The 25,714-nt window shown below is 41.7% G+C and overlaps 1 protein-coding gene across 5 annotated transcripts; it reads right to left on the bottom strand.

The window, feature by feature from the left end:
• On the bottom strand, positions 1-24,939 carry LOC137384284 (CD276 antigen-like). 5 transcript variants are annotated; one of them, XR_010977558.1, is made up of 9 exons: positions 24,744-24,939; positions 20,705-21,202; positions 10,934-11,021; positions 10,520-10,843; positions 7,195-7,491; positions 6,772-6,908; positions 4,863-4,891; positions 4,623-4,781; positions 1-894 (listed from the first exon to the last, which is right to left on the bottom strand). XR_010977558.1 is itself a non-coding variant. In XM_068058090.1 (5 exons), exons 2-5 carry the CDS (start codon positions 10,998-11,000, stop codon positions 6,904-6,906), a joined length of 693 nt encoding a protein of 230 aa, XP_067914191.1. In that variant the 5' UTR covers positions 11,001-11,021; positions 12,710-12,972; the 3' UTR covers positions 6,555-6,903. The 5 variants fall into 5 exon arrangements, 1 of the variants encoding a protein (XP_067914191.1); XR_010977557.1 differs by lacking the exons at positions 20,705-21,202; positions 24,744-24,939 and adding an exon at positions 12,710-12,972; XR_010977559.1 differs by lacking the exons at positions 20,705-21,202; positions 24,744-24,939 and adding an exon at positions 12,710-12,972 and having other exon boundaries at positions 4,713-4,781.
• Between the last annotated feature and the right edge of the window lie 775 nt (positions 24,940-25,714).

Below are 25,714 nucleotides of genomic sequence, written 5' to 3'. Positions count from 1 at the left end.
AAATATGAAACCCAGCACCTCAGGCAAATCAGATTTTACAATAAAACAGTAATTTATTTGTTTCAAATTTCTTCAACTGTGATTTAGAACAAAGTAGTAAAGCAACATGTTGGAAGACAAAATAGATCAACTTGATTTACATTAAAGTGATTTACAGTCATTACTAATGTGTAAATATAATTATAAATTTGCACAATTTTCCAATGTGGTTGCCTTCAACTGCATTTCCTCTTTTACTGAGTGAGAAATACAGTCCAACACACAAACCTTTTCATACCCTCCCCTTGTGTTTCCTCCTGTCCTCTGAAGGCACTGATCTTTGTCTTGGATACAGTTCTGCAGGCCCAAATCACCCTTTAATCACTTGCCTTAATAGCCATTATTCATATGTGAGTCCAGAGAGTAAGTGTTGGCCGGCTATTCAACCATGGATTGGCATCACAGCCGAGCCTGAGTCTGTAGTTGACTGCTGTTCACAATGTGCCCTTTCAAGTATTGGATAATGGTCAGGAATCTCAATTTTCTCCTCCCCTTTCATGAGCCAAGGGGCATGAGGCCAATTAAAGAGCTGAGGTCACCTCACTCAGCACATACTGCAATTTGAACCTGGAACCTTCCAGGTCTGAATGGGCCTTTACCGCACTGTAACTTTCAACATTTTTGAAGGAAAAGAAAGAAATAATTTTCACTCTTGTGGTTAGATAATGGCTGTGCTTGTCCTGTGAGTTTAATCCTCCAATCTCACCACAGTACATTCCTGAACTGGGTCATGGCATCTGCAGGGAAGGCTGAATGGAGACCAGGAACCTGTCCTCAGGGAGGGAGTAGAAACCCTTTAGGGAAGGTGGCTTTGCATTGGAGACTCCTCAACAATGTTGGGCAGCATGGGGAGAGCTAAACAGAGAAAAAAAAACAGATTAAATTTGTATTAAATACTTTATCTCCTTACCCCGGCCTTTCATGAAGACCATACTTGAGGTACAGGCAATGGGAGCTTTCTGTCACTCACCCAACCAGTCCTCTTTATGTTTAGTCTATACATTATAGCTGGTCAACTGTGGTGGGCATCGCAACAAAGCCGGAAACACCCATTCAGCAGTGCTATTGGACAGCAATGGGAAACTTAACCGATACCGGAGTCAATCCTAACACCAACCCTCCACCCACTGCCACCCCGCCACCTCAGCACAGAACAAGGATTGAACCACAAACCTTATTTCATGTGACATAGTTGCCCACTGATCAACCAGTGACCTTCTGTTGAAATCCAAGATTCTGCTCAATGAATGATTTGAGTTTGCCTCCCTCTTGAGTATCAACTAATTTAACCCCCTGACTGGTGGAAGTTGTCCAGATCTCTGAATCCTGAACAATTGGGATACCCATGGTGGTGGTTTGCTTCCCACAGGGAGTGGATGAGGAGTGCTATGGCCTTTTCCACTTCTGTGTGTTCCTTCCCCAAAGGAAATTTGTCCTCTTTTAAGTGATCACAGAGCAGTGATTCAGTTGAGTGTGTTGTTCCATTTTCCTTTCCTGAAAATACTGATTCAAGCTGGGGTACAATTCTGTGGGCACCAGTAGCTCTCTGGGTAGCTCACCCCTGTGGCCATTCTTCAGAAGTGAGTGTCACTAGGCCCTTTATGCTGATGCAGTGGCCCAGTTCTGTCCCCCTCACACATACACACATACACCAGATACCGATCAAGAGCAAGAACCTTGGCTCATTTTTTTCATTCTTCTCCCTAGCTTGGGAGAATGAGACCAATTGTTGCACTCTAATTGCTTCCTCAACTGAGATCAGCTAAAGAAAGGAGAAAGGACTTGCATTTATATAGCACCTTTCACAACCTCAGGACAATTCCAAGTACTTTACAGCCAATTAAATACTTTTGAGGTGTAATCACAATTGTAGGAAACGTAGGGGCCAGTTTACGTGCAGCAGGCTCCCACGAACAGCAACGTGATAGTGACCGGATACTCTGTTTTTGTGATATTGATTGAGGGATAAATATTGGCCAGGGCACTGGGAAAAACTCCCAGTTCTCCTTCAGATAGTGCCACAGGGTTTTTGCATCCACCTGAGAGGACAGATATGGCCTTAGTTTTGGCATCTCATCCAAAAGATGGCAGCTCCAACTGTGTAGCACTCCTTTCGTGGGATGCTGGAAGTGTCAGCCTGGATTCTATACTCAAGTACCTGGAGTGGAGCTTGAGCCTATGACCTTCTGAATCAGAGGTGAGATTGGCTAATTCAGAACCAACCAGGAATTGAACCTCCTGGTCTGTGTCATTTAGTACCACACTGACAATATCTTTATCCACCAAGTCACGGTGAAGACTCACTAAATTATATTACCTTAGACCTTAAGAGAAACCAACAGTCCCAACAGCCCTGCCCTTCCAGCCAAAGGAGGTGAACACTCTGCTGTTGAATCATCCCTATCCTTCTTCTATAGGACAGTAGCAGGGATAAACCAGGTAGTTAAAGGCTGGTGAGTCTAACATCAGTGGTTGGGAAAATATTGGAAAAAATTCTGAGGGACAGGATTAATCTCCACTTGGAGAGGCAGGGATTAATCAGGGATAGTCAGCATGGCTTTGTCATTGGCAGATCATGTCTAACTAACTTGATTGAATTTTTCAAGGAGGTGACTAGATGTGTAGATGAGGGTAAAACAGTAGATGTAGTCTATATGGACTTCAGTAAGGCTTTTGATAAGGCCCCGCATGGGAGATTTGTTAAGAAGGTAAGAGCCCATGGAATCCAGGGCAATTTGGCAAATTGGATCCAAAATTAGCTTCATGGCAGGAGGCAGAGGATAATGGTCAAGGGCTGTTTTTGCGATTGGAAGCCTGTGACCAGTGGTGTACAACAGGGATCGGTACTGGGACCCTTGCTGGTTGTAGTGTACATTAATGATTTAGACGTGAATATAGGAGATATGATCAGTAAGTTCGCAGATGACATGAAAATTGGTAGTGTTGTAAATAGTGAGGAGGAAATCCTTAGATTACAGGGAGATATAGATGGGCTGGTAAGATGGGCGGAGCAGTGGCAAATGGAATTTAATGCTGAGAAGTGTGAGTTAATGCATTTTGGGAGGACTAATAAGGCAAGGCAAGGCGGCACAGTGGCGCAGTGGTTAGCACCGCAGCCTCACAGCTCCAGGGACCCGGGTTCGATTCCGGGTACTGCCTGTGTGGAGTTTGCAAGTTCTCCCTGTGTCTGCGTGGGTTTTCTCCGGGTGCTCCGGTTTCCTCCCACAAGCCAAAAGACTTGCAGGTTGATAGGTAAATTGGCCATTATAAATTGTCACTAGTATAGGTAGGTGGTAGGGAAATATAGGAACAGGTTTGTTGGGAATATGGGATTAGCGTAGGAATAGTATAAAAAATGGGTGGTTGATGTTCGGCACAGACTCGGTGGGCCGAAGGGCCTGTTTCAGTGCTGTATATCTAATCAAACAATGGATGGTAGGACCCTAGGAAGTACAGAAGGTCAGAGGGACCTTGGTGTACTTGTCCATAGATCACTGAAGGCAGCAGCACAGGTAGATAAGATGGTTAGGAAAGCATATGGGATACTTGCCTTTATTAGCTGAGGCATAGAATATAAAAGCAGGAAGGTTATGATGGAGCTGTATAAAATGCTAGTTAGGCCACAGCTGGAGTATTGTGTACAGTTCTGGTCACTACACTATAGGAAGGATGTGATTGCACTGGGGAGGGTGCAGAGGAGATTCACCAGGATGTCGCCTGGGCTGGAGCATTTCAGCTATGAAGAGAGACTGAAATGGCTAGGGTTGTTTTCTTTAGAGCAGAGAAGGCTGAGGGGGGACATGATTGAGGTGTACAAGATTCTGAGGGGCATTGATAGGTTAGATAGGAAGAAAGTTTTTCCCTTAGCGGAGGGGTCAAGAACCAGGGGGCATAGATTTAAGGTAAGGGGTAGGAGGTTTAGAGGGGATTTGAGGAAAAACTTTTTCACCCAGCAGGCGGTTGGAATCTGGAACACACTGTCTGAAGAGGTGATGGAGGCAGGAACCCTCACAACATTTAAGAAGTATTTAGATTAGCACTTGAAATGCCATAGCATACAAGACTATGGGCCAAGTGCAGGAATATGGGATTAGAATAGTTGGGTACTGTATGGCCGGCACAGACATGATGGGCCGAAGGGCCTGTTTCTGTGTTGTATAACTCTATGACTCTAATATTTCTGTAATCAACCAACAGGAAGTATATTTTCAAAGTACAACTAAGTCTAAGATTTTCTTCTCCTTTTACAGAGTGTTGTGATGTCGCACACTGATCCATTTACTGTTCCAGTTGTAAAACAGTGATACCCCTTGAATGACACCTTTCAGGATTGAGAACCCAGCTCTCTAGTTGTGGTTGTCTTCTGTTGTGGACCCAGTGTTTCAGCAATGATGCTAGTAGGCAACAAATATGTGGCATTTTTTCTTTACAGAAAAACAAATGGTGAAGAGTTTAGCACGGTGCTGTAGATCAATCAGAAGTATTATCCTGGACAGTAACTGCATTAAAAATAGTTGCAGTTTCCAGGTATTCACTGAAGAGAAAAGTGACAGTGCTTGAAATAATGTGTGTTGTAAAACCACCTTTCTTTAGTCAGATGATACTAAATGACATGGTTGAGCTGTCATGTCACAAAATGAAAGTAGACCATAACATCGGATGTCAGTGCATACTTCACAAGCAGAAATAGAAATTATTCACTGCAATCGCGATTAAACATCAGCCTTCTGGTCACTTGTTATCTGTTAAAAGAAAAAAACAAAATTATGAAAACAGTGGCACAAGGCCTTCAAAAATAAGCTAATGTTTGAAACTACACCTACCATTCGGATTTCGGATTCTCTCCGAACTGCTGAAATAGAAGCAACAAAAGATTAAATTCATTATTTCTGGTACATGAAATTTGATTTGAGTTAAGATTTTTGGCTCTGAAAATTTTCAGTTCATTAGAAACAAAGAAATAGTTGCATTTATATAGCGCTTTTCACGACCACCAGATGTCTCAAAGCACTTTACAGCCAATTAAGTACTTTTGAAGTGTAGTCACTGTTGTAATGCAGGAAATGTGGCAGCCAGTATACACACAGCAAACTCCCACAAACAGCAATGTGATAACGATCAGATAATCTGTTTTGTAATGTTCATTGAGATATAAATATTGACCAGGACAACAGGGATAACCCCCACTTCTTTGAAACAGTGCCGTGAGTTCTTTTACATCCACCCGAGCCTCGGTTTAACATTTCATCTGAAAGACAGCACTTCTGACAGTGCAGCACTCCCTCAGTACTGCACTGGAGTGTCCGCTTGATTTTTGTGTTCAAGCCCTGGGGTGGGACTTGAGTCCAGAATCATGAACCACAGCTAACACACTATTGCTTACAGTTCAAAAAAACTCCTAATCATGTGTAAGTAGGGCAGTAATCTCCGTACAATTGTGATAATATTGACAGTTATAAGCAATGCTTACATTTTCCCTAATTAACATTCAAATAATTTCTCCTATTCCTTTGTCCAACTGTAGTAATGCTTTTATAACCAAAGGGATCCAAAATAATTGTCCAACCTGTATAGAAGATTGTAGTCCTCTTACCTGACTAGGAGGGTACGATACTATAGTGGTTATCTTACTGAATTCCTAATCCGAAAGTCTGGACTAGTATTCAGAAGACATGAATTAAAATCCAACCATCACAGTGCAAGAATTTGAATTCAGTTAAAAAAGAAAGCTGGTACCACGATGCTTTGATCTATTTTAGACCATTGTTTTAAAAGCCCAACTGCTCCACTAATGTCCTTTAGGGAAGGAAAGCAGCCGTCCTTTAGTCAGTACTGGTCTTTCTGTGATTCCAGTCCACACCAAAGTGATTCACTCTGAACTGGCCTCTGAATTAGCCTACCAAGTCATTCTATTGTATCAAACTACAATGGAGAAGGCCCATCAGCACTTTTTCGGGCAACTCAAATTGGCAATAAATGCCAGCTTTGCCAGTGGTGTCCACAACTAGATAATGAATTTGGTTTAAAGTTTCAGTTCCGACAAAGAATGTTTCCTTCCTGCCCCTCACTCATGTGCCTTTCGCTATACCAAACACCATGGGTAGAATTTCAATGAAGCCAACCTGCTCAGTGCCATCTCATATCCATCCCTCACAGTCACCCTTCACAAATGTTGTCCTTCCCTCCTCTGCATACCTTCCTTTTCTCACAATGATAACTCTGCTTTCTCTCCTTGCAGGAGAACAGAGCACACAACTCCAGGAAGAGGCAGAGAACCTGCAGTGGTTCTCTGCACTGCTGCAGTGGGGGAGGGTTGGAGATCGGCAGGGTGCCAGAATCGATGGGCATTGGCAATAGAGAGATGGGTGTCTCCCACAAACCTGGTGATAGAATTAGATATCAAACTGCCACTTGGCTCATGACATTCACTCATTTTAAATTGTGGCTATCACTAACTGAAATGTGAACCTCTGCTCGATGTTGCCTTTGAATTAGAAAGACAGAAGGAATTTGAAGCCAGAGTGTTGCAGATTAAATTTCATTTTTTTAAGCCTTGGAACTTGTATGATTGGCATATGATATGGTTAAAGTGAATTATCAGATTTCCAGATTATGGGCTGTATTCAAAGCCAAAGCTAACCAAAAATATTTTAAAACAGAGGATTATGTCATAATTGATGGAATAATCAAAAGCTTTAAAAAGAACCGGAAACATTTACACAGCCATCATACCTGGAATCCTTTTACTACTATATTACAAAGCCACCAAGATTGCTGCTACAAATACAAATACTCCAGCAATCACACCGACCGTTGTGAAAACTGTTTTTCTTTCTTTCTCTTCTCTTCTCTTCTCTTTGGTGATCACACTTAGGTAAATGATCCAAAACGTGGGGGTGGGAGAAGAAAACTTAATTAATTGTAAATTCTGCCATCAACCTCTGTATAATAATCATTTATATGTACTCTTCTATTAATTAGCAATAAATATGCTGACATTTAACCGAAACAAAAGGAATGCATAGTTTAAAAAAGCCCACAGCCTTCTCAGGGCAAAGAGTTGTGGGTATTAAATGCAGTCTTACAGCATTTTCTACATTTTGAAAACAAAAACAAAATCATTTTCTGAGATTTAAAAAAATGCTATGAACTTACTTGGAAAGTGTTTTTGCACCTCGTACACCTGGTCTTCCACATTCCACACGGCACATGTACAAATGCCTTCCAAGGCAATTATTCCTTCTTTGATTTGAAGTGTGCTGGTGATATTGAACAGTCCTTGTGGGGTTTCTATACTATTAGTTTTAGCCTTGGATGTGAGGTTCCTTTTTCCATCGATAAACCAATGAATCTGAGCCAGTGGGTATCCAATCGTTTCATAAGTGAGGTTTGTCGTTCTCATTGTGGTTGTGAGATTTGGGAATAAAGTCACCTTTGGCAAACTGTATGGAGCTAAAAGAAAATGATTGCATTGTTATTAAGGTAATGAGGGAGAGGCATAGAATAATATAGGAGCAGCTTTTACACTCCCTGCTCCCTCACCAGCAAGAAATAACAGCATTACTTGGTAAACAAAAATTCCCAGATTTATTGCATTCGTCTGGTGGAATTTAGGTTATCTTCGTTTAGGGCTATGATACAGGAAAGCTTGAAATGGTACCAATGTCATTTTGAGTTGAATAACTGAATTTGAAACTATTCAGAGCTTCAGATTTTAGAACACCTTTCTTTTATCATTTTTGTTTAATTTAGAAAGTAGCTTGTACATACATCGAGCATGTTGTGATGATATTGAGCAATCCCTGTGGGGTTTCTACAGTACTATTATGAGACTCAGATGTGAGGTTCCCATTGACAAACCAGTGAAACTGAACCTGTCAGTATCTAGTCGTTTCACAAGTGAGATTTGTTATTCTCATTAGCGTGGTATTTGTGTAATTGGTCACTTTTGTCAACTGTGTGGAGCTAAAAAGAATGATTGCATTGTTATTGATGTCATGAAAAAGAGCTGTAGAGGCAGTTTTTACACTTCCTTCCCACACAGCAAAAAGCAACAACAGTTCTTGGGAAACAATAACTTCCAGATATATGATATTAAATTAATTACACTTAGGTTACCTTAGGTTAGGAATGAGATAGAGGAAAATACTTAATGGTACCAATTTGCCATTTTGACTTGATTTTTAAATGCTTCAATTGGAAAAAAAATTATTAATCTCGAACACTGCTGTAATTTAATGGGGACAGCCTCACACCATGTTAACTAACACAATTGCACTGTTTTAACAATATTAAAAATAGGAATAAAAAATTGATTTCTTAAACTGCAATGTACAGAGTAACAGAAATACATTAAAATATATGCGATAGTAATCCCTCTGCACAGCACTGTTTAGCAGCATTAGAAAATCATGTTATTGAAAGGAAAGTTATCACATTTTATGCTGCTGCTGATTGAAAATAAATAAAAAGTATTAGCTTGACTCAGTTGGGACCAATCTCACTTCAGAGTCAGAAGGCTGTGGGTTCAAATTCCACAGTGTGCATGAGAACATCATGCTGCCTGGTACTTCAGTGCAGTACTGAGGGAGCAGGCACTGTAGAAAATGTTGTCTTTGAGATGAGACTTTAAATTGAGACCTCCATATACCTGCTCAGGTGGATAGAAAACATCTTGACATACTATTCATAGGTGGTGGTGTGGTGGTAGTATCACTAAACTAATAATGCAGCCTAATGATGTGGGGGCATGGGTTAACATCCTAACATAGCGGCTGCTAGAATTTCAATTTACTTAATTAGTGAAAATCTGGAACTGAAAGCTAGACTCAATAATGGTGCTTTGGAGGTGTCATAAAAACCTATCAGGCTCACTAATGCCCTTTAGAGAAGGAAATCTGCTGTCTTTACCTGATTTGGCCTGCATGTGACTTTTTTCTGTCCTTACGTGGTTTGGCCTACATGTGACTCCATACCCACAGAAATGTGGTTGACTCTTAGCTGCTGTCTGCAATGGCCCAGCAAGTCACTCAGTTGTCACAGCAGGCACTGTTGAAAATGTTGTCTTTGAGATGAGACTTTAAATTGAGCCTACACATGCTGCTAAGGTGGATAGAAAAGATCCCAATATATTATTCAAAGATGATGGTGGTGTAGTGGTAATATCACTAAACTATTGATGCACATGAATAAGCTAGGAGCATAGTTTCAAATCCCATAAGAGCAGTTGATGGAGTTTAAAGTCAAATAATTAGTAAAAATCTAGAATTGAAAACTAGTCTCAATCATGGTACTATGAAGGTATCATTAATTGCCATAGAAGCCCATTTGGTTCCCTAAGGTATTTTAGGGAAGGAAATCTGCTGTTTTAACCAGGTTTGACCTACATGTGACTCCATACCCACAGAAATGTGGTTGACTCTTAGCTGCTGTCTGCAATGGCCTAGCATGTCACTCAATTGTCAAGGGCAACTAGAGATGGGCGACAAATGCTGGCCCTGCCAGTGATGCCCACATCCCATGGAAGAATTAAAATAAAGTGTTCTCTTGGTGTCCTGGACAACATCTTTTGTGCAGCCAACTCCACCAAGAACAGATGAACTGATCATTCGCTTTGTCATTCGTGGAACTTCTCTCCATGCAAGTTGGTTGTTGAGATTGATTACACAACAACAGTGGCTGCAACTCAAAGCATTCTATGTAATATGTTTTGGAAGGCTCTGAGAATGTGAAAGGGGCTATATAAATGCACAATCATTCTTTCTTTTCTCTCTAAATGTGGCCTTCGTTATAACTTGTTGTTTACCTGTCTCACATGTCAAGCTCTTTAAGGATGAGAATAAAACTGGAATTTGCTGCTAATTAATAGAAAAAAACTTTGCATTTATGTAGCACCTTACAGGACCACCGGACATTTCAAAGCATTTTACAGCCAATGAAGTATTTTAAAGTTTAGTTATCATTATAGGAAACACAACTCCCGCAAACAGCAATGTCATAATGACCAAATAATCTATTTTTGTGATGTTGATTGAGGAAGATATATTGGTTCCAGACACCAGGGATATCTCCACTGCTGCTCTTTAAAATATTGCCATGGGATCTTTTACATCCACCTAAACTGGCAGATGGGGCCTCAGTTTCAAATTTTGTCCAGAAAACAGCTCCTGTCAGCCTTGATTTTTGTGCTCAAGCTGTGGAGTGGGACTTGATCCTAGAACCTTGTAACTTAGAGACAAGAGTGCTAGCAACTGAACAACAGCTGACACATTAGACTACACATAAGGGATTTTTTTATTTTCTTTTTTAGCATTCCACCTTCCAGTATGATTATTTGATAGGGACCAGTGGTAAGATCCCTGGTTCCTTTTCTTCCTTTCTAATTCTGGGACTGCTGCAACTATTGAACTTAAAATTTTAAATTAGAGGCAACCAATATTCTACATGGATGAACAAGCAGGGAAATTATAATTTTATCCACCTTTAACCTTCAGTGTGATGTATTGACTGATGTGACCAGAAGTTGTTTCCAGGTAATATTTATATTCCCCAACATCTGACAGTTGTGTTTTCTGGATTACCAATGATATATCTTGTGAATGTGGATGAAGTAATTTAATTCGACCCTGAGCTTCTTGGTCCCTTTCAGTTGCATTAAAGATTAATGTTTCTCCATCCTTTTCACATTTACTCTGTTCAATGAGCTCAAATGTATTCATATTGCTTGAACTGAATGGACATGGTAGTTTCGGATCTTCGTTAAATATTCCTGTCACTAAATCCTCACAATCAAAATTCACAAGCTCTGAAAAACAATAATTTTCATTAGCTCATGTTACTTCAATGACAATTGCTGTTGAATGAGCTTTATATCGAGATGCATTTCAGTACTTACTTAGTGCATTGAGTGTGCTTGCATAGAAGATGACATAAAGGAGACTTATTGTATGGTATGAACTCATTTCCAGAATTCAGTTCACCTGCTTATTGGGGGACAATACAGAAAAATCATTAAATCTAAGAGATCAAATCAAACCTGATTTAAGAACATAAGTAATAGGTGCAGGAGTATGCCATTCGGCCCCTCGAACCTGTTCCAGCTTCAATAAGATCATGGTTGATCTGATCATGGCCCCGACAATTTCACTTTCTTTTGCATCATAAGTTAGGTTTTGTCAGGAATGTCAAAGAACTGTATTTCACTGAATTAAAAGTTCCATCAGATATATTTGCTAGAAATGTTTGAATGATCACAATTATTTTATGTGTTTCTGTAAACCTTACAAGTGCATTTTGCAGTGTTTTCTTACAATTCTCAAAGCAAGAAAGCCAAAACTGAAAACAGTATACACATAAGACACTGCAATAAGTCTGTGGCTCTGATCTTGACAGCAGCAGGTTCTGCAGACAGTGGTGGACAAGGCTTTCGGATTTCCCCACATGCTGTGTAGTTTTGAATCCACAGCGTGCGTCTTTTTATTAGCAAGGCTCCCTGCCTGAAATTCAACATGTTTGGTAGGCTTGGCTTCTGTTCGGGAGGGGCACATTCCAGACAAGGCTGCAGCTGCTACTAGCACCAAGGGGGCTCCCTTTCCCAGATCTTGGGGGGAGACCTGATCCCTGATCCTGGGGTGTCAGTTGGGGATGTGGGGATGGAATCATGCCCGGGTTTTTGGGAAGGGGTTAGATAGTTAAATAGATAACCCACCCCAGGAAGAGAGTTGACTGCCTGCTCCCTTGTCCCACTTCCATTAATTCACCTGTCCACCTCTTCTTTAGTTATTGGCATGCGTTAGATTCTGATACCTCACCCACATGTCTAGCACTTGTTGTGCAAGTCCTGATATAAAGGGGAAGAATTTCCATGGAGTTTCCCCGATCTTCCATCTTAACTTCAGTGGAAGATCAGTCGAAACCCTGATTCCAGGAGTGAGTGTTGGCGAGTTATTCCACCACAGAGTGCATCACAAGTGAACTGACAGGGCAATTCCAGCCTCCACAGCAGAGTTGAAATCCCAGACCTTCCTGGTCTCTCTACAGCTTCGCTATTTACAGGATAAACACAATGAGCAATCGGAAAAGTCAGGTTTAAATATCCTAATGCTTTTCTAGTTTATCTCTGTTTTCAACAACAAACTTTGAATGTTTCCAAGTAGTTCCACCAGCTGCCTGAGTTTAGAATTTTACAACTGGGACATCTATAATCCGGGTGATGCACGGTGCTAATGATGGAGGGCTCCATTATTCCGACTAAGTCTGTAAGAAATGATCCCACCCTGCAAGGCGAAGCCAGTTCCAGAGATTTATTACAGTGAAGAGAGCACGAACCACATTGCACCAACGTAATCGGTAACTGGGGGATGAATCTGTTCCTGCTGTGAACAGTAATACAGATCTTGATGTAACTGCTGCTCTCTAATGGAGTCACAGAACTGCATTTAAGGGATTTTTAAAAAAAATTGCTTTTTTAGTATTCCACTTTCCCGCGCCAGTTATTTGATCGAGACCAGCAATGAGATCCTTGGATGCTTTTCTGGGAATACTGAGGCTATTGAACTTATTATTTTCAAGCCGTTTTCTGCATTTATTTCTGTTAAACTAATACTTCCCCATCCTTTTACCTAATCTCCTCAAGTATACACACACATTCTACACGAGTATCAGATTGTACCTTTATCCCCATCTGCCCAACACGAAACAGGGGGTCAAATTGACCCTGGAAAAGTCACCAAACAAAATCCGAGAGCTTGACAATTGTTGCAACTGATTCAGGAGATCTCGACACAAAACAACCGCACAGTTGAACCCGGAAGCAAGTGGTGGGATCTGTGGGGAGCGAGTGGGACTGTTGGCTCGCTCCACTATCCAACCTGGGAAAGTTACCAGCCTCTATCAGCTTGTGTCAGTACAAACAGTTAGAGAAGGTTATCTGTAGCTCCTCCACTAACTCTCTACACATCTGTGCTGGTGAAAATACAAACAGCTGCCTCTCCCACTTTGATTTCCTTTAAACTTTCTGTTTCAATGTGAATGGCCAGCAGGCAAGTTGGCAAATAAAAGTTTCAACCAAAAAAAAAGAAATGAGTTTGAGCCGTCACTGAACTTTCCTAATATAAAAGCAAAATACTATGGATGCTGGAAATCTGAAATAAAACAAGAAATGCTGGAAATATTCAGCAGGTCTGGCAGCATCTTTGGAGAGAGAAGCAGAGTTAATGTTTCAGGTCAGTGAACCTTCATCAGAACTAAACTTTCCTCCCCAGCACTGCTCAAAGATGCACCTTGAAACACCCAGAAGGATGTGATGAGGTGCAATGGAAAGAATTTATTTCTAAAAATATTTAACTAATATAATTTTGTGAGTTAAATTTGATATTTAGTTTTAATTCCAGTGAGGGGGTGGGGGGGGGGGGGGGGGGAGGGAGGTGAGATATTTTCGAACATTGAAGGAAGTTTTACTGAAAAACACTGGATGGAGTGCATGCCCCATCAGCCAAGACATCCCGTGGAATGAAGTCTTTCAATATTAAAAAAAAACAATCTATAATTGTAACTTCCCTCCTGAACCTTATCTTGTGCTCTCTCAACAAATATTTTTATGTGAAGAGAAAAATTAACATTACTACGTTTTATACTCCAGGGAATCCTATATCAGGCCCAAAATTGCAAATAGGAAATAGGGGCAGGAGTAGGCCATTCAACCCGTCGAGTCTGCTCTGCCATTCAAACAGATCATGGCTGATCATCTTTCTCTATGCTATTTTTCCCCACTATCCCCATATCGTTTGATGTCATTAGTATCCTGAAATCTATCGATTTCAGTCTTGAACATGCTCAATGATTGAGCTTCCACAGCCCTCTGGGGTAGAGAATTCCACAGATTCACCACCCTCTGAGTAAAGAAACTCCTCCTCATCTCAGTCTTTAAATGGCCTGCCCCTTGTTCTGAGACTGTGCCCCCTGGTTCTAGACCCACCAACCAGAGGAAACATCCGATCCACATCTACTTTGTCACACGCTGTAAGAATTTTGCAAATTTCAATGGGATCATTTCTCATTCTTCGATACTCTTCAGTTTCTGCAGTCTCTCCTCATAAGACAGTCCCACCATCCCAGGGATTAGTCTGGTGAACATCCGTTGCACTCCATCTATGGTAAGTGTATCCTTCCTTAGTTAAGGAGACCAAAACTGTACACAATACTTCAGGTGCAGTCTCACCAAGGCATTATACAATTATAGCAAGACATCTTCACTCCTGTACTCAAATTCCCTTGTAATGAAGGCCAACATATCATTTGCCTTCCTATTACTTGCTGCAACTGCGTACTAGCTTTTTGTGACCCAGGAACAAGGACACCCAGGTCCCTTTAGATATCAACACTTTCCAACCGCTCAACATTTAAGAAATACTCTGTCTTTCTGTTTTTTTCTACCAAAGTGGATCACTTCACACTTATTCACATTATATTCCATCTGCCATGTCCTTGCCAATTCACTTAGACTGTCCAAGTCCCCTTGAAGCCTCCTTGCATCCTCCTCACAACTTACATTCCCACCTAGTTTTGTGTCATCAGCAAATTTGGAAATATTACATTTGGTCCCCACATTCAAATCATTTATATAGATTGTGAACAGCTGTGGCCCCAGCACTGATCCTCTCAGTACCCCACTAGGAACAGCCTGTCATCCTGAGAATGACCCATTTATTCCTATTCTCTGCTTTCTGTCTGTTAACCAATTCTCAATACATATTACCCCCAATCCCATGTGCTCTAATTTTGTTTACTAACCTCCTGTGTGGGACCTTATCAAACGCCTTTTGAAAATCCAAATACAGCACATCCACTGGTTCTCCTTTTTCTATGCTACAAGTAACATCCACAAAAAAACTCCAACTGGTTTGTGAAACATGATTTCCCTTTCATAAATCCATGTTGACTCTGCCCAATTATACCATTATTTTCCAAGTGTCCAGTTATCTCAGCCTTTAGAATAGATTCTAACACATTCCCTACTACTGACATCAAACTAACAGGTCTGAAGTTCTGAGTTTTCTCTATCGCTCAATTCTTAAATAGTGGGGTTACATTGGCTACTTTCTAGTCTGCAGGAACCCTTCCAGGATTTAACGAATTTTGAAAGATAACCACCAATGCATCCATTCTCTCTATAGCTATCTCCTTCAATATTTTGGGATGCAGCTGATCTGATCCAGGGGATTTATCAACTTTCATCCAATTAATTTTTCGAATACTAACTCTTTGTTGATACTAATTACTTTCAGTTCCTCATTTTTACAAGTCCCTTGATTCCCTGGTATTTCTGGGAGTTATTCTGTGTCTGAAGACAGACACAAAGTAGTTGTTTAGTCTCTCCCCCACTTCCCCATTCTCCCCCACAAACTCTCCTGTCTCCGCCTGCAATGGACCAACATTCGTCCTTGCTAATCTTTTCCTTTTCACATGCCTAAAGAAGCTTTTACAGGATGAAGTCAATTTGAGGCATAGGCCCTCATTTAAATAGAAGCAAGCTGAATAGGCTGTACCTAAAATAATAGATTGGTTACTGTACAGAAGGAGGCCATTCAGCCCTTCCTGTCAATGCTGGCTTTCTGCAAGATCAACGTACGTAGTCCCTCTCCCCCACTCTTTCCCTGTAGGCCTACAAATGTTTTCTTTTCATTTAATTCTCTCTGTATTTGGACAGGTACAATATCATGTGACCTGGCCAATAACCATTGTGAGCCTGGGTGGGATAGCAATCATGGATGGGGTAGAAAGAGAGAGAAGTCCAGGGTGGCAATAGCCCAGATAATATTTTTCTGCCCTGGAAGAGCACTTCTGCTCAAAACATCTCTTTTAAGACCTCTTCAGCTGTACTGACAATAAAATATGCACACATATGCTCAACCAGTTCTGTCCGAAAATGGCAATTGATGTCCTATGCCTGTCATCAGACACCAATTTATATATTAGAGAAAGTCTATTGCCATAAACAGGAAGACAATTTAACAGCCCAGTGTTAGACCTTTGCAAAAATGGTGGAAACCAAAGCATCAACAGTAACAGGGCGCTAACTACAAACAAAGTTTAAGGCCATTATCGGCACAATAACCGCAAGTTAAATCACCAGTGTCGGGCTTAATTGTGAAAACTAACATTGTTAAATAACCTGCTCACATTCACAGTCAAGGCTGACATAAGAATAACAGAGAACTGTTGACAAGTTATCAGAGATGGATTGACACCTAAGGAACAATAATGCAGCACAGGTTCAGTGCCTTCTCAAGAGGGAAGATACAATATATTAAAAGGAAAGCTATTAATGACATACAAGTGACATAATGGGCTGAATTGTACCAGACCCTCGATGCCATCGGGGGCGGGGGGGGGGGGGGTGGGGGGTGCGCCTCGACCCCCCTGATGTCGAGAAGGGCTCCCTCATTTTACTGGTGGCCGGAGACCTCAGTGCGCCCCCTCCCCCCCTCTGCCAAGCGACGGGGCCTTCATCTAAATATTTGAATGAACAAAAATTGGATGCAAATGAACTTACCTGTTGGCAGCAGCCGTCCCACACCGATTTTATAGCCACCAGATGCAACTCCCGTGTCTTCAGAACTTCACACGGAGTTCTGAGTGAGAAACTGGTGGGGCGGTGGGAGGAGTAAAATTTTCAGGGTGGGAGAGTGAGGAAAGCAATTTTAATTGACTGTGGGGATGGTGGGAAGGAATTGAATGGCAAAAGTGAGAAGGTTTGGGAGGAAAGTTTGGGTCGGGAATAAAATAACTTCTGTTAATAAAGGGCAATGCAAAGACCATTGGGGGTTTTGGGAAAGGGCCTCCATCTCCTAAGTATTTATTTAATTAAAAATTAATTCCAATACATCTTTAAAAATTTAAATCTTTGCTGAGGGCTTGAAGCCCTTTAAAAATGGTGCTGGCACCTGCGCGGTGGTGCTGGACGCCATTGCCAGGTATGTGGCAGCTACCCCATCTACGTCATCGGGGCAGCAGCTCCACCTCCTCTATTTAAATGCATAATATCATGGGGGTTCGCGACGGCACTTCCACACGTCATGATGATGAAATTCAGCCCTATGTATGAAATTAGCCATCCGAGTGTCTGTACTAAGAAACAGATCTTCAAAACACACATTTTCCAAAGGCTGGATCCAAATTTGCATGAACGAGAACTAAGATTGTAGGGTTCTTATTTGACAAGATCTGAACAGTTAATCTGCTCCTCAGGAACATCTGAAAAGCATCAATGATTGAAAATGTTGGGTTTGTTTTTTCATTGTACCCTGTAACTGTATAAATGCTCCTAACTTACTGATACCCAAAACCAGACTGGCCTGTAACAGAGACAAGGGGCTGAATTTCATCCATGGTGGCACCCTTTAAACTCAGTGGGGTGCCCGCACTTAGCGGCCGCCGTAGAGCCCCCATGATATTATGCAGAGGGGCTCATTAGCATCACTGCGCCAAGCTTCCCCCCCGCCCCCCACCATATTACGTGGGAACAGGCGGGACATTCGGCACAGCGAGTAACCCTTTGACAGCTGTGCAGCAGGTGCTGGGGCCCTAGTTAAAGCAGCTCAGCACCTGCTACTTGACAGCTGTCAAAGAATACTTACCTGACTGTTGAAGAGTGGGGCTGCTGTCAATCTGGCAGCAAAGCAGAAAGTGCTGTAGAAATCCAGCAGATCAGGCAGCATCTGTGGTGAGAGAAGCAGAGTTAATGTGTCCAAGTTCACAGACCTGAAAGTTAACTCTGCTTCTCTTTCTACCGAAGCTCCCTGTCCTGCTGAGTTACCCCAGCACTTTCTGCTTTGCTGCCACATACTTACCCTGCTGTGTCCCAGGGTCCTGTGAAGTTGTGATCCTCTTCGCCCACTCAAGTGTAACATTCCTTCTTGTAGGCAGGCCGCACCTGGGTGAATAATCTTAATCTTGCACTTTGCAGGATGTGGGACTGAAATATACCATAAAAGGTATTACAGAGGTTCACAGAGAACACACTCACAAAAATGGGAATGCAAGGGTGTCACGGCAATGTAAATATATCTTTCACTAAATGTTCCTCACCAACATGTGTCTCCGTTTCTCTGCGTGAATGATGTGTGCCAGCATGTAGCGCCAATGTCACATCCCTTTGCACTGATGGCCCTCAGGGGAGCCAACGTATGCAATAACATCATTGCCCTGCTACCATTACACATGAGCATCTCCACAGATGCAGTGACTTGGGCATTGGCTCAGTCAGCTGCTGCCTCTAATGGTTTACACAGGGATGCTGCAGATGTGGACTGGTGCACAGCAGGTGAATGAGGGTGATGTGTGGCTTGCAGAGCTCATGTCAGTTCCTATGGAACAGACTGCCTTTGTCTGATAAGTCACTGCCATTCGTCTCTAGCTCACTGCTAGCCCTGCATGCAGAGCCTGGGTGCCATCTGCCCTCCCATGTGTCTTTCATGTTGTAGGTCCTCAGCGTCCTCATAGCCCGGGGAGGAATCCTGTTGATGTTTCTCCTCATCATGCCAGGCCTGGCCCCTATTGGGTGTGTAGTTGTGCAGAGCAGCAAAGAAAATAGCTAAAATAAAAACAAGAAATGCTGGAATCACTCAGCAGGTCTGGCAACATCTGTGGAAAGAGAAGCAGAGTTAACGTTTCGGGTCAGTGACCCTTCTTCGGAACTGACAAATATTAGAAAAGTCACAGATTATAAGCAAGTGAGGTGGGGGTGGGGCAAGAGATAACAAAGGAGAAGGTGCAGATTGGACCAGGCCACATAGCTGACCAAAAGGTCACGGAGCAAAGGCAAACAATATGTTAATGGTGTGTTGAAAGACAAAGCATTAGTACAGATTAGGTGTAAATACACTGAATATTGAACAGCAGCAGGTTTGCACTTGAAGGCCATATGAGTGCAGTCTTTGAACATTACAACCTATAGTTCTCCGGCAATGGTGCCAGAACCAATGGCCATCTGGCCCTGGCTGTGCAAGTCAGTCCTGAAGCGGACATACTCACTGGCCCTCCGGTGCAGGGTATTGGTGACATCCCTGATGCAGCGGCGCACTGCTGACTGTGTGACCCCACAAACATCTCTGGTGGGCCTCTAAAAAGCTGCAGAGGCGCCAGGCTTGAGAACCGCTGCCACTATGAGGAACAAAGGCATGGGATGTCCACTGGAGCCCATGGGCTGCAGGCCATCCTTGAGTAGGGCACAGAGACATGTCACCACCCTCTCAACATGCGCAATTGCCTCTGACACTGGTGCTCTGAGATCCGATTGCATGTCATGTGGGGCCTGTAGATGCACGGCCATCCTAATAGCGAGCTCCTCTTGGGGATGCTGCTCATGACCGGGAGCCTCTGCGTGGATCGCACCTGCCTGTTGATTTTGCCTCTGGCACATATGGATCCTCATGAGCAGAGGATCACACAATGTAGGATGAGCCATACCCATTTCCACGTTATACATAAAGTTGAACCCTTTAAGAATGCAGAGTGGGACCCATGTGTATCCCACCGCGCCGAGGGGCGGTAATATTCAGCCGAAGGAGTGTGTTAAGCAATCTCACAATTAAAGATCATTGCTTACGACACTCCTTGGGCTTAAGGACACCATGAGAACAGCGTAATCTTTCAGTAGACTACAACTGAATTCTAGCTCATTATGAGACAGTTATGGGACCAACAGAGTTTGTTTATATTAAGACTAAAACTGGCCTCAGATTCCATGACTTAAGTGGAGCTTTAACTTAAATCAGAGACTCTGTTATTTTGCAAAGCTCTTTGTGATAAGCTTTATCTCGATATTTTTACACCGCATTTAACGGAAGACGACAGACGCATTTATTGCACGAAAAATAGTCCAGAATTTTAGCAAGAATGAATAAAGCAGTTGAAACAAATACATTATTTATTAACCTTCATAAGGTACAACATCTTTGTGCATTGTCTATTTATACAAAGCAAGAATAAAGTAAAAAAATTCATTAGATTTTAAAAATGTATTCACATATGTTATTCAACAAAATATGAAACCCAACACCTCAGGCAAATCAGATTTTACAATAAAATAGTAATTTATTTGTTTCAAATGGCTTCAACTGTGATTTAGAACAAAGTAGTAAAGCAACATGTTGGAAGACAAAATCGATCAATTTGATTTACATTAAAGTGATTTACAGTCATTACTAATGTGTAAATATAATTATAAATTTGCACAATTTTTCAGTGTGGTTGCCTACAACTGCACTTCCTTTTTCACTGAGTGAGAAATACAGTCCAACACACAAACCTTTTCACCATATTTCTGTAATCAACCAACAGGAAGTATATTTTCAAAGTACAACTGTTGGCTTTCAGATGAGACATAAAGTTGAGACCTGCACCTACCTGGTCAGGTGGATAGAGAAGATCTGTGGTACTATTTAAAGATGAGCAGGGTGTTCTCTGGGTATCTGGGCTAACATTTGTTGTCCAACCAACACCACCAAAAAGTAGTGAACTGATCATTGATTCATTATAACTTGCTGTTTATCTATCTCACATGTCAAGCTTTTTCAGGGTGAGAATAAACCTGGAATTTGTTGCCAATGAAAGGAAACCAATATTCAACAAGGAAGAATAGCAGGGAACGTATACTTTGACTTACCTTTAATCTTCAGTGTGATGTCTTGACAGACGTGACCAGAAATTGTTTGCAAATAATATTTATTTGTCCCATTTTCTGACAGTTGTGTTTTCTGGATTACCAGTGATACATCTTGTGAGTCTTGATGAAGTAATTTAATTCAACCCTGAGTTCCTTTGACACTTTCCGTTGAGTTAAAGATAGGCATGGTTTAAGTTTTTCCATATTTGCTCTGTTCAATGTGATTAAATATTTTCAGATTTGTTGAATTGCATGTACATGGTAGTTTAGTGTCTTCATTAAATATTCCTGTCACTGAACGCTCACAATCTAAAGTCACGAACCATGAAAACCAATAATTTCATTAACTTGTATTACTGCATTGCCCGTTGGGGTTGAATGAGCTGTAAATTGGGAAGCACTTCAGTACTTACTTTCAGCAGAAGATGTACTTGTGTATAAGACAGCGTAGAGTAGACTTATTATATGGTATGAGCCCATTTGCAGAATTCAATTGACCTGTTGATTTAAAGACAACACAAAAAAAATCATTAAATCTCAGGAATCTAATCAACCTGATTTCACATTTCTTTTGCATCATAAGTTAGGTTTTGTCAGGAAATTGGAATAACTATATATAACTGATGGAAGATACATTTCCATCTCTAGAAAATTTTGAATGCTAATTATTTTGCAACTTAATGTTAAAACTAACAAATGCATTTTGTAGGATTTACTTAAAATTCTCCAGCTTGAATCTCAGAATCTGTGAACTGACAACAGTATAGAAATGGAAACTTCAATAATGCCGAAACTAATTTATTAATAGCACATTTTTTCTTGCTAATGTTCTCTCCTACAATCCTCTTCTGTAGTTGCTGATTCCTTGAGAAAGAGGATACAAATCCACAGGTTTCTGATATTTCATCCAAATGGTATTCATTGCATAAGCCCTGTTATAAAAGACACTATTCCCATGGAGGTCCCCTGCTCTTACACCATAACTTCAGTGGAAGATAAGTGGAAATCTTGAAACCTGGAGAAATGGCATAAATTCAAGGAGTGAGATCTTCCTTCGGAAGATGCATCACAACTGAACAGTCAGGGCAATTTTTGTGTTTCACACCCAGAGATTAAACCCCAGACCTTCCTGATCTCGATACACCTCAGCTGCTTACAAGAAAAACACGTTGAGAAATCAGAAAAGACAGATTTAAATATCCTGATACTTTCTGAGTCTATCTCTGCATTTAACAACCTTTGAATGTGTCCACACGTACAAAATTTTCTTTGCCTATTGTTTCAAAAAAATAACCACAACTTGTACTGAGATCATCTCTAATGCTCCAATCAGTATAGGAATTTTGAATGTCTAATGCACTAGGCAATTCAAAAAACTCCTTACCAGCAAATTTCAGTTTTGTTCCTGTTCACCCATCATCCCTGTGCTCGCTGACCTACATCAGCTCCCAGTTAAGCAATCCCACAATTTTAAAATTCTCATCCTTGTTTTCAAATCCCTTCATGGTCTGGCCTCTCCCTATCTCTGTAATATTCTTCAGCCATGCAACCCTGAGATATCTGCATTCTTCTAATTCCAGCCTCTTGAGCATGCCGATTTTAATCACCCCACCATTGGTAGCTGTGCCTTCAGCTGTCTAGGTCATAAGCTCTGGAACACCCTCCCTACACCTCTCCACTCCTCTACCTCGCTTTCCTCCTTTAAGACACTCCTTAAAACCTACCTCTGTGCAGTTCATTAATGATTCCTCAATCTGATTGGTTCAGGAGATGCACAGTTGCTTGCCTATTTACACTCCACTTTTTGGATGGTTAGCTGATAGGAACTTGCTACGCACAACCCCATGGAAAGTGTATGGTCAAGGGCAAGTCTATTGAATGACTAGTGCCATTCAATCTCTGTTTAGGACACAATCCAGCCTAAGAATTAATTCCGAAGAAGGGTCACTGACCCGAAACGTTAACTCTGCTTCTCTTTCCACAGATGCTGCCAGACCTGCTGAGTGATTCCAGCATTTCTTGTTTTTGTTTCAGATTTCCAGCATCTGCAGTATTTTGTTTTTATATAAGAATTAATTAATGTTATCATGAATCAACAAGCAATCGTAGAAAATTAGTCAAATTGATAGCATCCTTAGCTTCTGGTAAGGAAGTCGGGAAGAGAGAGAGAGAGAGAGAACAAAAGAAAGGCTTACATTTATATACAGTCTTTCACAACTTCTGGACATCTCAATGCTTCACTGCCAATAAATTATTTTGAACTGTAGTCACTGTTGTAACATAGGTAGCCAATTTGTGTGCAGCAAAGATCCCACAAACAGCAATGTGATAATGACAAGATAATCTGTATTTCAGTGGTTATTTGAGGTATAAATGTTGGCCAGTATACCAGGGAGAGGTCCTCTGCTCTTCTTTAAAATAGTGCCATGGAACCTTTACATCCATATGAGGGGACAGGCCGAGCCTTCATTTAACAGGTCATTCGAGACATGGCACTTCTGACATTGCAGCATTCCCTCAGTCAGCACTGGAGTGTCAGCCTAGATTGTATGGCAATCACCTAAGATTGGGCCTCAGATTTTGTAAGCATATTGCCAGAAAGCAGCAGATGCCAATTAAGCATGTGGCGAAAGCTCATTGCTTCCACTAGGACGAGGTTGCGTCAGTTGCCTCCCCAACAACGACCCTCAGGACCTGCTGGGTGGCGGAGGGGTTGGGAAGGAAGGGGATTGGGCAGGAAGGGCAGGAAATCAAGAGGGATGGAGGTGATAGGAAGGGTCAATCAGATTTATGCTCTGGTGCCGTAATCCTGTTGCAGTAAACTACGGCACACAACAATCATCAATACCATCACTGGGATCACTTTTTTAATGGGATTTTGCTGCCTTTTAAGTACTTTTGTGCATGTTTTCAAAAGCATTGTCCAAGAACACATGATGCAGTGATATTTTTTCCAGCCATAGTGACTTTGTCTTAGAATTCATTGTGATGAAAATTATACTTTTTTTTATTTCTAGATACCTTTCTGTCTCAAATAGGGCAAAACCACTTTAAGGTAAGAAATATCAGACTGACGATTATTAGCTCTTGGTCGCACAGCTTCATCAAAAGAACACTGCATTGATAAGCAACTCGGGTTAGAGATCTGGAATATTGGTAGCAGGGATTGTTATTGCCAGTCATTAGTCTCCCACTCACATTACTCCATGCATACATGCATGTGACTTACCAGGCATTGACTACCAATGACATTTTCTGTTGCAGAATGAAACAGTTAAGTCTGCTCTCGTCTGTCATCAAAATTGAAAAGCAGTTTCATTCTGACGTACATTTTCTTACACTTAAAATTTAAGGTTTAAAATTGGGGGACATCTATAGTACGGTTAATGCAAACTGCTGATGATGGAGGGCTACTGCTCTCTAATGCAACCAATAAGCTACACTTAAGCGATGTTTTTCTTTTCCTTTTTAGCATTGGATAGAAACAAGCAGTGAGATCCCTGGCTGTTTTTCTCTTCCTTTCCAGTTCTGGGAATATTGCAGCTGATTGCATGGAATTTTTTAAAAATAGTTTACTGCATTTATTTGTTACTAATACTTCCCCCACCCCCTTACCCAATTTCCTCAATTATACAAACTACACGAAGAGAGATACATTCGACACAAGTGTCAAGGAAACATTTCTCAAATTTTCTGGAAGTCAGATTGGATCTCCATATTTTGCGACAAAGGTATAATCAGCCCAACACGAAACAGGGCATCAAATTGACCTAAGAAAAGTAACCATTCAAAAGCCGAGACCTTGATAATTGCTGTGAATGATTCGGGGATCTCAACACAGAGCAACTGCACAACTGATCCCAGAATCAAGCGCTAGGATCTGCGGGGAGCGAGTGGGGCTCGAGCCACTGTCCAGTCTGTCAGCTTGTGTTAGTATAGTGATCCAAGGTTAGCTCCTCTACTGTCTCTCTGCACATCTGTGCTGGTGAAAGTGAATGCAACAATCAAACTAGCCCTCCAGCTTCTAGTTCCTTCTTACCCTTTGAACACCTTCCGTTTTGATATGAATGGCGAATTGGCAAAGAAGAGTTTCGATCGGAAATGAAACCCAAATTAAATGTGTCTGAGCTATCGCCCCACTAGCTTTGACATTAATCTTGTAGAAAGTGGACAGCTAATCCGAAACGTCCTTGGAGAATGTTCCAGTAAGTTATCGGAAAGTGGATCGCGACTATTTGAACTGGTTCAAAGTACAGGAAACTGAAAACAACTACGTAACAAATACCCGGTCTTTGTAAACATCATTTAAGACCGAATGTTAAGTTCGAGAAAGCTCGTTTATGGAAGGAAAATGCTGGAGCCCATAAAAACTCAGTTTTACATTTACTGGTATAGCTCCTCACTCAAACCCTCCAGCAGTCTTAGTGAGGGTCTGCTTATAAGTGCTTGACTAAGACCCCAATTAACACCGTTCACCGCATATAATCAAACCTCTCTCTATCTCTCTCTTTGACCTCCTTGTCTCCAGAAACAATGGGTAAGCGCCTGGAGGTGGTCAGTGGTTTGTGAAGCAGCACCTGGAGTGGCTATAAAGGCCAAGTCAAGAGTGACAGACTCTTCCACAGGCGCTGCAGATAAAATTGGTTGTCGGGGCTGTTACACAGTTGGCTCTCTCCTTACGCTTCTGCCTGTTTTCCTGCCAACTGCTAAGTCTGTTCGACTCACCACTCTTTAGCCCTGCCTTTATGGCTGCCCGCCAGCTCTGGTGATCACTTACAACTGACTCCCACAACTTGTGGTCCATGTCACAGGACTTCATGTCGCATTTGCAGACATCTTTAAAGTGGAGACATGGATGGCCGGTGTGTTTCATACCTGTGACGAGCTCACTGTACAATGTTTCCTTGGGGATCCTGCCATCTTCCATGCGGATCACATGGCCAAGCCATTTCAAGCGCCACTGGTTCAGTAGGGTGTATATGCTGGGGATGTTGGCCGCCTCGAGGACTT

Source organism: Heterodontus francisci, chromosome 26 (genome assembly GCF_036365525.1).
Source record: "Heterodontus francisci isolate sHetFra1 chromosome 26, sHetFra1.hap1, whole genome shotgun sequence".
Taxonomy (NCBI): domain Eukaryota; kingdom Metazoa; phylum Chordata; class Chondrichthyes; order Heterodontiformes; family Heterodontidae; genus Heterodontus; species Heterodontus francisci.
This window is presented reverse-complemented; position numbering and strand designations above follow the sequence as displayed.

Excerpts from the sequence above, each read along its gene's own strand:
- LOC137384284 (XM_068058090.1), bottom strand. The coding sequence starts at position 11,000 with ATGAGTTCATACCATACAATAAGTCTCCTTTATGTCATCTTCTATGCA. Across the intron at positions 10,844-10,933 it reads AAGCACACTCAATGCACTAA|AGCTTGTGAATTTTGATTGT; the intron begins GTAAGTACTGAA and ends ATTGTTTTTCAG. Across the intron at positions 7,492-10,519 it reads CATCACACTGAAGGTTAAAG|CTCCATACAGTTTGCCAAAG; the intron begins GTGGATAAAATT and ends ATTTTCTTTTAG.